Source organism: Antechinus flavipes, chromosome 1 (genome assembly GCF_016432865.1).
Source record: "Antechinus flavipes isolate AdamAnt ecotype Samford, QLD, Australia chromosome 1, AdamAnt_v2, whole genome shotgun sequence".
Lineage (NCBI taxonomy): Eukaryota > Metazoa > Chordata > Mammalia > Dasyuromorphia > Dasyuridae > Antechinus > Antechinus flavipes.
In genome coordinates, this window is record NC_067398.1 from 649,846,570 (window position 1) to 649,862,819 (window position 16,250).

Here is a 16,250-nt window from a genome sequence, read left to right on the forward strand (position 1 = left end):
TATGGAAAACAGGAATTTTAAGGCAGGGTAAAGTTGGGAAAGTCCTTATAGGAGAAAGTGGTCCATTAGGAGCAGAACAGGAGGATCGTGGTGAGAAGGTCCATTTCTCTAGGGTTTATTTTTTCAAATAAGAGACCTGAGATTTGACCTTCTATCCTTCTTTCTCTACCTGGATCTTGCTGTCCATTGTCTTTTCACCTTTAAATCCTTTAAATAATTTTTATTTAAATAAATAAATCCTTTAAATAAAAATCTCTCATTTGTCTTCATATTCTCTTGCCACAGGAAGAAAAAAATCACCCGGTCTCCTGAGCCACCCACCTACTGCCACATACTCAACTCTATAATTTCAACACTCTTACGATCGGTTGTCTGAAGGGTAGAGCCGGACGTTCCTTCGTTGAACATGCTGCTGATCCCACTGATACCCATGGCACCTGCCTGGGTTTTTATGGCAGACTTTAGCTCATGGTTTTCCCGAATCAACCTCACCAGCTTCTTCAGCTCCTCATTTTCCCGAACCAGCCGCTCAATTTGATGCCTCAAGCCTTCATAGTTGCTGAGAAGTGACATGATGGGGGGAACTGGAGTGGAAATACTGCTGCTGCTGCAGCGCTCAGGAGGCCGGGGCCTAAGCCCCGGGCTGGTGGGAGACATAGAAGGACCCGCAATGGTGGATGTGCAGGACTCCAGGCTTATTGTGAGGTCAGAGGCTCACCTTTCCAGCCCCTCCCTGATCTAGACTCCAACTGACCTTGCCTATAGGGGCCTGGAGACTTAGGAGAAGCCCCACCTTCCTTGCTATGGTAACCCCTTTTCTCCATGTCATTGACCTCCAGTGGGTTGTTAGGGATCTCAAGCAAAGGCCTCAAGCTCTCCCAGTCCACGCAGGCCTCAGACCCGACACCCCAAGTCAGAAAGCTGGGCTTCCCAAATGCCTGGAAGACCAAGTCCCTTCCCCAGCAGCCCTGATCGGGATCCCTGAGTGTCCCCGAGAGGTGATATCTTCTGGAGGGTCACCGGCCTTAGGCTGACAATATTTTATAGGAATTATTCCCTTCCTCGGCCCAGTGTTTCTATCCTCTGGATTCCCCTTGGAAAGCTGCAAGGTACCCAACATAATTTGTCTTCTGCTAGATTTCTCTCAATCATCAATGCCAGGACCTTGTCCTGCATCCAGGGCTCTATTATTTCATATATTTTTTCTTTTTTAAGAAAAATTATAGCTTTTTATTTTTAAAATATATACACGGAGCCCTGAAGTCAGGAGGGCTTGAATTTAAATCTGTCCTCAGACACTTAACACTTCCTGGCTGTGTGACGCTGGGCAAGTCACTTAACCCCGATTGCCTCAGAAAAAAAAAAATATATATATATATATATATGTACATATATATATACACACATTATATACATACACACACATGTAGATACAGGAATAATTTTTGACATTCACCCTACAAAATCCTGTGTTCTAATTTTTTTCCTTCCCTTCTCCCCTCCCCCAGTCAGCAAGTGATCCAATTTATGTTAAACATGTGCAATTCCTCTATACATATTTTCATAAATCTCATGTTGCACAAGAAAAATCAGATCCAAAAGGAAAAAAAAATCTCATTTTTTTTTTGATAGAGCTCTTTAACAAGAAAAGGACCCACATGTGCAAAAATATTTGTAGTAGCTCTTTTTATGGTGGCAAAGAATTGCAAAATGGGTAGATGCCCATCAACTACTGGGGGAATGGCTGGAAAAGTTATGGTGTATAAGAGTAATGGAATATTATTGTTCTATAAAAATTGATGAACAAGCTGATTTTGGAAAGGCCTAGAAAGATTTACTCGAACTGATGCTGAACAAAACAAGCAGAACTAGGAATATATTATGCACAGCAACAACAAGACTGTGCGATAATCAGCTATGAAAGACTCAGTGGTCCAATAAATTTTGGATAGAAAACACCATCTGCATTCAGAAAGAGAACTATGGAGATTAACTGTAAATCCACACATGCTATATTAACTTTTCGTTTTTTTTTTTCTTTTGTGGTTTTTCCTTTTTGTTCTGATTTTTCTCCCAATGTGTTTCATAAAGAAATGTGTATTTAAAAAGTTAATATACATATATAGCCAAAAAAATTAAAATAATTTTTAAAAGGAAATTCAACCTCCCCTCTTTGCTTTTCACCCTTTTTTTGACCTCCTTTCTAGGCATGACCATCAGCCATGTAAAAGAACAATTTACTGAATCTGAACAGTGCTAGTTTCCTTCTAGTGTCCGTTTCCTGTCTCTCTGAATTCTCTTTTGGAATGTGGACCCTGAGCATATTCTCTAGAAAGTTCAGGCAATCAGCTAGTAGGAAGAGTTCCATGTTGCAGAATGGGGTGGGGGAGGAGAAAAAAAAAGACTGGCTGGAAGAAGGTGAACTAAGTATTCTACCCAGACCTCATCATGCTAAAGGTTGGGAGCTTATCATTATCATTCTTATTCTTGTTATTTTTTTTTTATTGTTTCAAATAAGGGCCCTGAGATTTGACCTCCTATCCTTCTTTCTCTACCTGGGTCTTGCTGTTCATATATAACCATTCCACCTGTCTTTCTACATATCCCTGATTTTAGGGTATCCTTTAAATAAAAATCTCTCATTTGTCTTCAGATAAAGACCCAGCTGCTCCCCTGCTCAACCCCCGTGCTGGCTCAGCTTTGAGAAATCAGTGCAATTTGGTTAAAGAAATCAGATTCCAGTATGGGAGGTTGGAGTGAAACTGATGCCCATGTGTTATTTGTTGTGTGAGGCTTCCCGATATCATGGGACATTCTATTTTAAGTAAATTGTTCTTTTTGCACAAGATGTGAAGTCAAATGATTTGATAATTTGTCTGTAGAGGAACAAATTCAGGGGTGTTGGGGGCTTGAATGCAAAGGAAAAAAGAATCTCAGTGTGGAATATGGGATTTGCCACAGATTTTCTTAAGGAACATTTCTCCCTGATAATCCGGAGAGCAGAGAGGGTTTCTCCAATCCCTTCACCTTTTTTTTTCCTTAGGAGCAAGTCCAGCCTGTACTTTAAGCATAGATAATATTACTTGATCACAGCAGAAAGATAAATATTGTGCATTCTACAATCCCTGAAAAAGTATCACTTGTGGTCTCTATTCTGGAAGTAATAAGATGTTTTGTTAGTTTTACCAGTACCATTTAGGGCCAGCTTCCACTAACTAGCAATTGCTTCAAGGTTTTTTCATTTCAAGGTCCTCTTTCCTCTTTTTACTTCCTCAGTTACCTGTCTGTGTTTTACTTTGAAGGTAAGCACCTGGATAAGCAAACCTGCCCTCCTTGGTTTTATTTTATGATCTCCTCCTCTTCGATCCTTCCCCATTTCTTCTGCTTAGTTATTTTCTCCCTGTTCTCTTCCACATTTTTTTCCTTGTATCTGAATTCTTCTCATTCTCATTCTTTGCAAATTTTCTCAGATTTCCCCAAACGAAGTGTCAATTTGTGTCTTCTTTCATCATCCCCAAATCCTCCAGTTTTCCTTCTTTACAACTTTCTTTCACCTATATTTTCTCAGTCCCAAACCTCACCTCATCCTTCTCTTTCTCTTCCTTTCCACTTGTCCCAGAAAGACAATACAAGTACTGTGTCCAGACAACAGGAAGAGAGAATTTCACTCTATTCTACTATGGTTAGAGCCTACCTGGAATATTGTGTACAGATTGGGATCCCACATTTTAGGAAGTCATTCAAAGTCATTCTGTAGGAGGAATATCCATGGATCTCTGGCAGAAGCTTAATGCTGCATCAACTGGACCTCCAACATTAGTCCTGAAGCCAGAAAGCTGGAGGTGTAAGTAGTACTAAGTCTAGGAGCAGTCTGCCTAAAGCATGAGATATTAGACATGCTAAATCAGATGCCAGGTCTAATACAGAGAGCCAGATGAGTGCATATTCCACTTGTGAGGATGACTTCCATAGGCTGGCACCTTCTCTGGAAGTGTTTCTTAGGTCTTTACTATAAGTACACTTGGGTATACTTATAAAATTATGAGACCTCTAATTAGCCAAACTTAGGAGAGAAAAAAATTAGTGTTCAGGATTATCACAAGTTCATAACTTAGTATTTTAACCTGTTTGAAAATAGGCATTATATTAATTTTGAGCATGGTTACAAATAGGTATGATATGTGATCAACTAAAAGGTAGCTACTTAAGACATTCTGAAGATTCAACTAAGTCAGGAAATAGGAGAGGCAGATAGAAGACATAACAAAGTGCTGGACTTCCCCCAATCCAGAAGGACTTAAGACTTAAAAGCTCTTGTAACCATGGGGCAAGCTACTCTGACTTCTCTCTGCTTCTGTAAAAGGGAGATAACAAAACCGTGCATCCCATAGTCATTGTGAAGAGCAAGTGGCTTAATAAATGCAAAGTGTTTTTGTAAACTTTAAAGCATTGTAGAAACATTAGCTGCCCACTACTATTAGGAAGAATACTGGATTAGTAGGAGAGCTGAAATCTAGTTTTGGCTTTACCCACTAACTAGCTGTGGGATAGAAAACAAGTTCTGCAGTTTCTTACTCTGTGGAAGAAGATTGGGGAGAATGAGAAAGTTCAGAGACCTTTTGGAGCTCAGCCAGAAGCTGTGAAATAGGTGCTTGAGTACAGAGTCAGGAGAGATAGTGAACCAGCCTTGGGAGGAGATGAACATAGTGTCTGACCATGAATCATCTAACGAAATACTTAATGACTTACTGGAGGCCGAATGACCCAGAATATAATGATGAGAACATTGACATGGGGCAGGGTTTGAGCAATAGCTCACAATCCATAGTTTAATGGAAATACTTCAATTTTTCTAGGAACACTAGATGTATAAACTTAGCCCATAACTAGCAGTTACTGTTGGGGATGGAAGTGACTTGATCCAAGAGTGATTTTGTCCTTCAAAAGAGACCTCAACCTGGAATTATTACCATATCTTTTTAGTAAATCTTTCTAAATTCAAGTAGAAGTGGATCAGGCTTAGTGGAAGAAGAAATAGAATTTTTTGTTGGTGTTTTTGTTTTAAATTTTATTTTTTAGGTTACATAACAATTTTATATAACATTTTAAACATATTTTTATATGAGCCATGTTGGAGAAGAAAACTCAGAACAAAAGGGAAAAACCATCAAAAAAAAAAAAAAAGGAAAAAAGTGAAAACAGTATAGATAGCATTTTCCATCAAAGGTTTCTTGGAATTGCCTTGAGTCAATGAATTGTTGAGAAGAGCTAAGTCTATCATAGTTGCTCATCATACAGTCTTGTTGTTGCTGGGTACAACGTTTTTCTGGTTCTGCTTACTTCACTCAACATCTGCTCGAGTAAGTCTTTCCAGGCTAAGAAATAAGAATCTTAATGGAAAATGAAGTCATGACCTCAAAGAGGTAGTGGATTATATGAATAAGGCAGCTTTTTATTACAAGGTAGAATTCTGTACAGGGTGGAGGGATTCATGAGGAAGCAAGAATATGAAAAAAAGGGAAAAGGGTATAGCCTAATTGAAATATATATGTTTAATGAGCTTTTGCATATTAACTTCTACACTCAGTGGTGGAGAAATCCATCATTTTGTGAACATGGGACCGATGATGGGGGAAGGGGAACATATAAACAAGGAGTAATCCTAAAAGGTGGGCCTTGAAGCATAAAAACCTTGTGGTACCCAGCTAATGGGGAACTGAGAGAGGGAGGGACCTGTTCAGAAATAGGATAAGAAAGCTTTCTCAGCTTCTGTGAAGGTGCGGGTTTGCCTTGGATACCACAAAGACATACACCTGCAAGAAGGTAAATAAAACAGACTTTTCACTTCAACCCTTTCTGAGTCCAAGACATTTATTTCTCACATGAAGGAGAGAGAAAGATATTGCAGCCAAGAAAAGGAAAAGGAAAAGAAATGAATGAAAAGAAGTTACAGAGAAAGCCATCTTTGCAAATTACATGCTGAATATATATTTTTAAAATCTCTATTTAAAAAAGAAAAATTAGCTATAAAAATAGGGATTTAGTTTCATATGCAATTCCTTTTTCTATTCTAGTATTGATATAGAAATACTCATTTACTGTTTCTTAAGCTCAATTTTTTAAAAATTAGATAAAAAAAACATCATTGGCTTTAGAATCAAAGGTTCAAGTTTCAAATATTGCCTCTGATCTTTTTACTGGGTGCAATTACTGGCAAATCATGCAACCTTCTTGGTTTGTTGCCGCCTTTGTAAAATGTTGACATTTGGTTAGATGTCCTTGGAAGCCCTTCCAACTCCAGATCTGTTATCTTCTATGATTCTCTATAGCTGACTACAGTTGACTACTAGCTACCCATTCTGCCTATCTTGTCAACTGTCCTGTTGTGACACACACTGTCCACCCCCACCTTCTGCTAGTCACACTTCCCATTTCTAAATCTTGTTCTGAGAACTGTAGTCATATCAATGTCACTACTGTTATGGGAAAAAATGTATCAATCAGTTCCTGAGACTTTCCAGTCCCCTCCCGGGCCACCACTTCCTTATAGGTGCTATCTCTTCCTTCCATCAAGATTCAAATTCATTGTATACAGTACTATATTATTTTTATGTTTGTATTCCTATAAAAATATGGCACAAGTAATGTTTCTTCACTCACTGTGAATGTCCATTTTTCTATTTCCATTAAGAATTAATTTATACTATACAAGGTCAAATTGGGAGTTATATTAATTATGCCCTATTTGTTTTCTAATTTTATTCTATTTATGTGTAGTGGAGATTTACTTGGAGGTTTCGCAACCCAAGGGAGCTCATGTTGTGGAAATAGGTCTATAGGAGTTATTTCAGGTAGCATACACTGTACCTCTCTTGGAAACTTCACCAGAGGGACTCCACAGACATATATGTAGCTCAGTTCTAAAGATCTTGCCTTTTGAGATAACAAAGCAATCCCTTCTTGATCACTTCTGTGCCTTTCTCTTCCCATTTCTGATTTCTCCTTGTTATAAAGTGTCCTCTTTCCTCGCTCTTCTTGAGATAGACTCCAATAGTCCATCAAAAACTTAATTAGGGGAAATCAGAAAAGGTAGCTGCTGAACTTTTAAGAAATCTAAGGTTTAATTCTGTAAGGCAGAGATGAAGAAAGAGTGCATTCATGCACTCCAGGTAACTCCTGTGCCCCCTTTACATCAGGTATGAATAAGAGCCAGTGCAAAATCCCAAAGGGAGAAGATGGACTGCTATAATTTGGAAATCACACATAAGTTAGTTTGACTAAAACATAGGATTGTGAAGGATAATATTATGAAACAAACATAAAAAAATTAGGTTGAGACTTTATATACTAAGATGAAGAGTTTTATTACATCTAAAATCAATAGATTTTTATAAAGGATGATGTGGTCAGACCTTTTATTTCATATTGCCATTTAAATGATTATTTTCCTTATTATGATGATGTTTAACAATAATCCAAGAGCTTATCTGAGCTTCTTATCTAGTCCATAGACTTTCTCTTTGTAGCAAGGTGCTTGTTTTTGTTTTTGTTTTCTTAATAATTATTCCAAGCTTTTCTTGGGGATTTTCCTGAAATTTAATGATTAAATTTTTTTTCTTTAAATTTCCTGGTATTCCAATGGAACTAAGTTTTTTTGGTCTTGATTTTTTAAGATTTGCCACTTATGACTAGAGAAGTGGAGCTGTGATTGAAAGAATACTGGATTGAAAGTCAGAAGAGTTTGGTTAAGGTGCTACCTTAAGGAAAGAAGGACAAAGGAAAGAAGGAAGGGAGGGGGGTAGATTTTATCATTATCTTCACTGAAGAAATTGAGGTCAATAGAGATTATGTGACTTTCCCAGGCAAGAGCCAGGAAGTGTCTGAAGTTGGATTTGAACTCAGATTTTCCTGACTCTAGGTGCAGGACTCTATCCATACTATCCATCGTGTCACCTGATTGCCTGAGAAACCTTACCTAGCAAGGTATTTAAATTCTCTAGGTCTCAGACAGATGGATTAGATGAGCTCTAAGGTTCTTGTTAATTCTAAAGTTATCTAAGGATCCTTTAAATCTCTTTCCAAAAGAGTCGTTAAGTCCTCTGGGGACTCAACTTTCACAACACAAATGGGAGGTGGGAGAATGAATACAGAAGGAAGGAGGGCACAGGTTAAAGTTTCATTCCTTTGTATTTAGAAAGACCCACTGGAGAGATTCTTTATCTGGGACCTCCATTATTGGACACTTTAGATTTAGAGAGAGAGAAATAGAAACATTAGCATTTTTGTTTTCTATGTGTTTCCTTTATAAGTCAGAGCAGTTCTTTTAAGATATTTTTGCTTGAATTTGGAACTATTTCCAGAGGGCTATAAAACTGGGAATACCCTTTGATCCAGCAGTGCTTTTACTGGAGCTGTATTCCAGAGGTTCATAAAAAAGGGAAAGGAACCCACATGTGCACAAATATTAGTGGCAGCCCTTTTTGTAGTGGCAAGAAACTGGAACCTGAGTGGATGCTCATCAGTTGGGGAATGGATGAATAAGTTATGTTATATGAATATCTGGGAATGTTATGGTTCTAGGATGAACAAGCTGATTTCAGAAATACCTGGAAAGACCTACATGAACTGATGCTAAGTGAAGTGAATAGAACCAGGAGACTATGGGATAGACAACAAAAAGATTACATGAAGATCAACTATGATGGGCTCGGCTCTTTTCAGCAGTGAGGTGATTCAAGGCAATTCCAATAGATTTGTGATGGAGAGAGCCATCTGCATCCAGAGAGAATACTGAAGGTGGATCAAAGTATAGTATTTTCATCTTTTTTTTGTTGTTGTTTGCTTGTGTTTATTTTTATTTCTCATGTATTTTTCCTTTTGATCTTATTTTTCTTGCTCAATATGGAAATCGGTTTAAAAGAATTGCACCTGTTTAATCTATATCAGATTGCTTGCTGTCTAGGATAGGGAGGAGGGAGGATCAGAGGGAGAAAAATCTGAAACACAAGATTTAACAAAGGTAAATGTTGAAAACTATTTTTGCATGTATTTGCAAAGATAAAACACTATTAATTTTTTAAAAGATACTTTTGCTTGTTTGAATGCTTATGTATTTATGTATCATTCTTGTCTTCATTTATGCAAGATCACCTAGTACTTAGCAGTTTGCCTAGGGCAAACTATGATAGCTCACAAATGTTTTTTTTTTTTCTTTTTAAGCAAACCCAGACTGCTTGCTACAAAAGATCATTATAGACCCATAGCATCACCAGTTAGCCTAAAAAACCAATTAGTAAATCCCGAGTGTCTGGACTCCGTGTTCAGGTTTTACATAACCATATTTTATTTCTTTTTAATTCCTCTATTTGGAATTCCCCAGGTGTTTCAAAGATCCTTAAAGAAATTTTGAGTACTCAAGTTATTTCAGGGAGTTGGGAGGTACTTCTTGGTCAATGTTTTTATGTGCTTTTCCCCAAGAACCTTGTGTGAGAAAGGGGACAGTACCTTACAAAATGGGGGAATCTTTTTTTTTAAGTACTATTGTTTTCTCAGTAAATAAATCCCTTTTCTAAAATCTGATAAATTTCTATTCATTTATGGATAGTGAGGAACATATAGGGATTCATGAATCACTCCATACCTCTTAGGGTTAGGTCTCCAAAAAGAAAAGTTGACAGTGGACCTTTGGGGCCCAATCTGCCTATGAGCCCAGTGTGAGTACTTCACAATTTTTTTTGAAGAGCTCATAAAGTGCTATGTTTAGGGTCAGGAAGACTCATTTTTTCTGACTTCAAATATGGCCTCAGATACTTATAAGCTGTGTGACCTTGCGAAGGCTGTAACATTCACAGTGGCCTGTGCTAAGTCAGGTTAAAGATAACTAGCAGTCCACAGATCCATTGGTGAGTTAGGGAGTTGTATACCCCAAACTTGTGAAGTCTTGGTGGGATGGTGTAGTAGAAGGTCTTCTGGATAACCTTTAGGACCTTGCCGCCAAGGGGTAATGTTTCATAGGAGCAACATTATCCCACTCAAGCTAGTCTAGTTTTTTTCTTGAATGTTATTGAAAATATAACTGAGACTGAATTTGTGCAGAGGACTAGGTTCAAATCAATCACATTGTTCTAATAGGGGTTCCTCTTTCAGTCTTGATACACACACTTACAAATTATTTACTACCATGCCAAATAAGTAACCTAATAAGTGTCTCATTTCATCTCAGTCTTGAATCCTGGCTTAGGACACCATTAATATATAAACAAATAAATAAATGGGGGAGAAGAAAATAGAAAATATTCAATAATAATTCTCACATGAATCAATATATATCAACATATTCGATTACAACCAGAGCATAGATTAAATACACTTGTATCATCTATGACATGTGTAACTAATTACATTAAATTGCATTAAATTCCTTTTCCATGATTATGTTAGTTTTGTCACTAGCTTGATGCTTTTGGACTTGCTGTGATTTTACATGAATTATATAGTTTTAACTTTTTGTCCTGGAACCCTTTGGCCATCTGGGGAAGTCCAAGCTGATCATTAGCATTTTTGGACCTATACACCTTCATTCCTAAACTCCGTGTGTAGATGGTCTAGACTGGCATTCTCAAACACTATGGATTGTGTCTGTCCTGGGAAGGGTCCTCACAGCTGAAATACTGGACAAAAAGGATTAGCTCTTTCCCTTCTCTGAACTTCACTCTGCCTCGGTTTTATGTGGTCTGTGAGAGATAATACAGTGTCCTTTTTATCTGAATCATCACCTTTTGAGGTATTTTTAGATTTTGAGTGGCCAAAGTTCATTCTGGCTAAGGGCCTGAACCCTGTTTTCCAAAACAAGTTCCTTGGAATGTAATTTCCAAAATACTAGCACCAAGCTGCTTTCCAGAGTGCATTCAGGAAATAAATGGCCATACATCACTGCCTCTCTGGTGATTTTTTTGGTATCAGACTACTTGTGACCCTTGATCCCTGGAATCTTTGCCAATCTAAGTGGAATTATTCTCTCAAATATCTCCTTCCTCATCAGGTTTTCTGTAAGCCCTTTGAGTCTGGATGAACAGGGGTGCTCTATTATTCCTTGTTTCTATTGCCCATACACAAAAAGATGTTCAAAGTGATTCAAAGTTGTATTTTTCTGTTTGCTTCCTTTATTTAGGCTCTAATTGTTCTCCATAATTCCATAGCTCTCCTGGAGTAACTGTGCTCATAAATCATCCATTACTGTTTTTCTTCCTTCAAAACCAATTTTGTCTTCACCTCCCTGGAGGGTTATAGACCTTTGCCCACTTTTACCATGGAAACCGGGCACCTTCTGAAGAGTTTTAAAAAAGGGCTGGTAAGCTAGAATGAGAGTGGATGAAAGGCACAATGTAAAATAAATTTGGCATGGAAGTGGGAGTCCCATTATGAAGGTGCAGGCTGAGGAGTTTTATCTTCATCCTAGAGGCAATGGGGAATCACTTTTTAGCAGTGATGGCATTCAATTCAGCAAACATTAAGTGTTTCAAATTTCCAGACTTATTCTGGGTGCTGGGGAAAAAAAACCAAAACAAAATTGAACTAGTTCTTGACCACAAGAATTTAAATTCTACTGGGATAATATAAGATGTGCAAAATAAATGCAAAGTATATGCAAATTAATTTTTAAGAGGGAGTGAGTGCTATAATGGTCTTGTTAAGACTCCACATGGGATATAGACACATGACTAGTTCATAGGAACAATAAATATCTGTTTAAGGATGGTTTTCACTTATTAGAGGCAAGTAAGTGATCCAGTGAATAAGCCAGGCCTAGAGTCAAAAAGACATGAGCTCAAATCCAGCTTCATATACTTACTAGTAAGGTGACTTTAGGCAATTCACTTCACCTTGTTTGCCTCAGTTTCTCTTCTCTGTAAAATGAGCTGGAGACAGAAAGGCAAACCAGTATTTTTGCCAAGAAAAATCCAAAATCGGGAAGAGTCACTTGTGAGTGAAATGACTAAAAAATCCAACAAATTTACTTGGGATATTAACACACATTTATATTCACATAGGTAAAAATCCAATTAAGGCGCATGAATTAGTTCCACATGCAATATTAGATTTAGTGGTACTCTACTCCAGCTATTTTTCTAGGTCTGTCCTTATTGTCTTTATTGTCTCTTCTACTGTCTCCAATATTTCAAATATCATTGATTATGATGTCTACCAGTTCTTTAATTTTTTTTATTTTCCCCAGATACATGTAAAAAACATTTTTTTTTGGTTATACATGTATATTCTTTTTTTTTTTTTACATATTTCCTTATGGAGAAAAATCAAAACAAAAGGGAAAAACCATGAGAGAAAAAAAAAACCAGAAGAAAAAAAAGTGAATATAGTATGTGTTGATTTATATTCAGTCTCCATAGTTCTTTCTCTGGATGTAGATGACATTCTCTGTCCAAAGTTTTGAGATTGCTTCAGATTACTGAACCATTGAGAAGAACTGAGCCTTTGATAATTGATCATTGCACATTCTTGCTGTTATTGTGTATGATGTATTCCTGGTTGTGCTTGTTTTGCTTAGCATCAGTTCATGTAAATCTTTCTAGGCCTTTCTGAAATAAGCTTATTCATCTTTTTTTATAGAATAATAATATTCCATTACTTTCATATACTATAACTTATTCAGCTATTTCCCCAATTGATGGACTTCTACTCATTTTCCAATTCTTTGTCACCACAAAAAAATCACGCTTTTTTGCACGTTTTCCTTCTTTTATGATTTCTTTGGAATACAGATTCCTTCCTACCAGTTCTTTCAGCAACCATAGCCACCAATTCTTTCAGTACTTGATAATGTAGTTCAAATAGGTCAAATGATTTGAATTTATCCAAGACAACTTCTCCTTACTTATCTTGGGTATCAACTCCAATCAGCCATTTTTGTTTTGTTATTTTTCATGTCCCAACCCCACCAATTCTGGCAAACTGGATTCTGTAATGTATGCATTAATATTACCATCTATAGAGCAATACATTCAACTATGCAATAAATTATCTCAAAAGATATTAGTGAGTCTTGTCAAGAAAGCACACTTGAAAATCCTGACTGTTCACCTGCCATCTAGAACAACAAAAATACTATTTTTGCCCTCTAGCAGATCCTTGTAAACTAGAGCAAGAAAAGTATCAATCATGTGCCATGTAGAGAATCTCTACAATAGGTCCCAGCAGACAGAAAGACTTATCCTAGATAAGCCCCAGATATAACATCTTCTGGGCTTACTTGCCCAAACCATGTCAGCTGTGGAAGTTTGGGTCCCCAAAGGAGTGGATTTAAAAACCTTCCTAACACTGGCTAATAAGATTCCATCATATTATCAAATGAGATAATAACCGTTAAGCACTTAACACAAGGCTTGGACACATAGTAGGTGCTTAATAAATGCTTATTTCTTTCCTTTCCATTTCTCTGTTACTGGAACTCAGTTAATTATTTTTTCAATTTGTTCATTTAAAAATTTGCTAATTAAATTAAAATTTTGGGTTTTTAATCAATTTTTTCATTTTGACTGTTAAAATATGGAACACTTCATAAATTTGTGTCAGCCTCACACAGAGGCCATGCTAATCTTTTTGTCATTCTAATTTTAATATATACACTGCCTAAAAGCATTTACTCAGATGACATAGCAATTATAATACTTGCAAAGCATTTCTCCTAAAACCAAGAGTTATACTCTCCTACAAATACAGAGTCCATGGGGGAAAGAGCAGATAAGAACTTAATAGTACAATTTTGAGGCACATACGTGGGCTACATATATGGCTAATATAACTTAGAGTTACAGAAGTATAGGGCTTCAATGTCCTTTCTTACTCATGGAGTACACTCCAGGGCATGGGGTTAGTGACGGATGAATTATTTCACTGCTTAATTGGGTTGGATCCTAGCAAAGCCATGTCATCTCCACTGGAAAGGCAGCTCAGTTGAACTTATTCCTCATGGCGTCCAGTATTTTGTATAAACTGGAAAATCCCCTACTGGGCTGGGCCAGTCAGGTTTCTCAGTCCATTATTTACTTCCGGACCAGGTCACTCAGATGTTGGGCAGCTACTGCCAGGTGGGACACTCTGCTGGCTTTTCTGAGGGCACAGGGTTACCTACACTGGATAGAATGATCCATGGGAAACCCTGAACTAGATTTGATTGGATGTAGTTGCTGTTTATTTGGTTGTTGTTTATTTGTTTTAATTTTATTTATTAAAATTAATTTAATTTTTAATTTATTTAATAAATATAATTTATTTTAATTATTTTATAATTTATTTAAATTTTAATTTAATTTAATTATTTGTATTAATTTTATTTCTGATTTTTTCAATTTCTTTGTCTTAGAATTTAATTAGAGGGAAAAATGTATTAATTTAAATTTATTTTATATACATATATATGTATAATTACATGTATATATGCTGATATATATGTAGAATTATATGTCAATTTTTTTCTCTGAAAGTGGATAGCATTTCCCTTTATAAGGCCTTCATAAATGATTTGAATGATTATGTTACTCAAAATAGCTTAACCACCCACAGTTAACTCTTCAAACAAGATCACCATTACTGTATACAATATTCTTGGTTCTTCTTGTTTTATTCTTTGTTATTTCCTGCAAACCTTTCCATGTTTCTTTTTAAAAATCAACCTGCTTGTCGTTTCTTACAGCACTATAGTATTCCATTATAATCATATATGACAACTTATTCATCCATTCCCTTCCCCTCAATTTCCAATTCTTTGCCACTACAAAGAGTGCTGCTATGAATGTTTTAGAACATATAGATTTTTAGTCTTTTCCCCTGATCACATGGGGAAACAGACCTGTAGCATTGCTGGGTCAAAGGGATAAGTAGCTTTATAAATCTTTGGACATAATTCCAAATTGCTCTCCAAAATGATTAGATCAATTCATAATTTCACCAATGTGTTTTTCCATATCCCCTCTAACATTTGTCATTTCCCCTTTCGATCATTTTAGACATTCTGATAGGTATGAGGTGGTATTCCAGAGTTGTTTTGATTTGAATTTCTCTAATCAATAATGACTTAGAACCCTTTTTTATATGACTATAGGTGATTTTGATTTCTTCCTGTTCATATACTTTGATCATTTAGCAATTGTGGAGTGATTCATATTCTTATAAACTTAACTCAGTTCTCTATGTATTTAAGATTAGGTGGCCTTTAATTCCAATAGACTTGTGATGGAGAAAGCCACCTACCTCTGGAAAGAGGATTATGGGAACTGAATATGGATCACAACATAGTATTTTCACCTTTTTGTTAGTATTTGCTTGCTTTTATTTTCTTCTTGATCTATTTTTTCTTGTTCAGCATGATAAATGTGGAAATATGTTTAGAAGAATTGCACATATTTAACCTATCTTGGATTACTTGCTGTCTAAGAGAGGGTATTGAGAGAAGGAAGGGAAAAAAATTTTTGAACACAAGGTTTTGCAAGAGTGAATGTTGAAAACTCTCTTTACTTGTATTTTGAAAATAAAAAGCTATTATTGGGTAAAAAAACCATTTTAAATGAATGTTGAAAAAAATTAGATACAAGACCTTCAATCAAAAAGTTAGGTATAAAATTTCACATTACCCCATCCTAATTTTCTGCTTTCTTTCTAATCTTGGCTACATTTAGTTTTATTTATATAAACCCTTGAAAATATAATACAATCAAAAGTATCCACTTTATATTCCACAATACTTTCTTTTGTTTATTCTTCTGTTACTCATAAATCTGAAAGAAATATGTTTTATCTAATTTACTTGTAATATTTCCCTTTATGTCTAGGTCATGTATCCATTGACTTTATCTTGGTAAATACTGTAAGATACTGGTCTAAACCTAGTTTCTTCTAGGCCACTTTCTAGTTTTCAGAGCAATTTTTACCAAATTCCAAAAGCTTAGATGTTTGTATTTATCAAACATGAGATTACTATAATAATTTACAAGCATATATTGTATACTGACTCTTTTCCACTGATCTTCCATTCTATTTCTTGGTCAGAAGCAGATAGTTTTGATAATTAATGTCTCATAATATAGTGTAAGATCTAGTACTCTTTCCTTTACATTAAAAAAGTTAATTCCTTTGATATTTTTGACCTTTTCTTTTTCCAGATGAATTTTATTATTTTTTCCTAGATAAATAAAATAATTTCTTTTCATAGTTTAATCATGATGGCACTGAATAAG

The 16,250-nt window shown here is 36.1% G+C and overlaps 1 protein-coding gene and 1 pseudogene across 3 annotated transcripts in view; both read right to left on the reverse strand.

Moving 5' to 3' along the window:
• Nucleotides 1–1,110, reverse strand: part of SPATC1 (spermatogenesis and centriole associated 1) — a 112,740-nt gene extending 111,630 nt beyond the window's left edge. Inside the window, exon 1 of one of the 3 annotated variants that reach the window (XM_051971335.1) lies at nucleotides 363–1,110. In XM_051971335.1, the coding sequence (XP_051827295.1) occupies nucleotides 363–657 (295 nt within the window). In that variant the 5' untranslated portion in view covers nucleotides 658–1,110. The remainder of the gene's footprint in view (nucleotides 1–362) is intronic. The other 2 variants (XM_051971337.1, XM_051971336.1) reach the window with 2 other exon arrangements.
• A 12,447-nt stretch (nucleotides 1,111–13,557) lies between these two features.
• LOC127546047 (uncharacterized) lies at nucleotides 13,558–13,657 on the reverse strand (annotated as a pseudogene).
• Nucleotides 13,658–16,250: the final 2,593 nt, after the last annotated feature.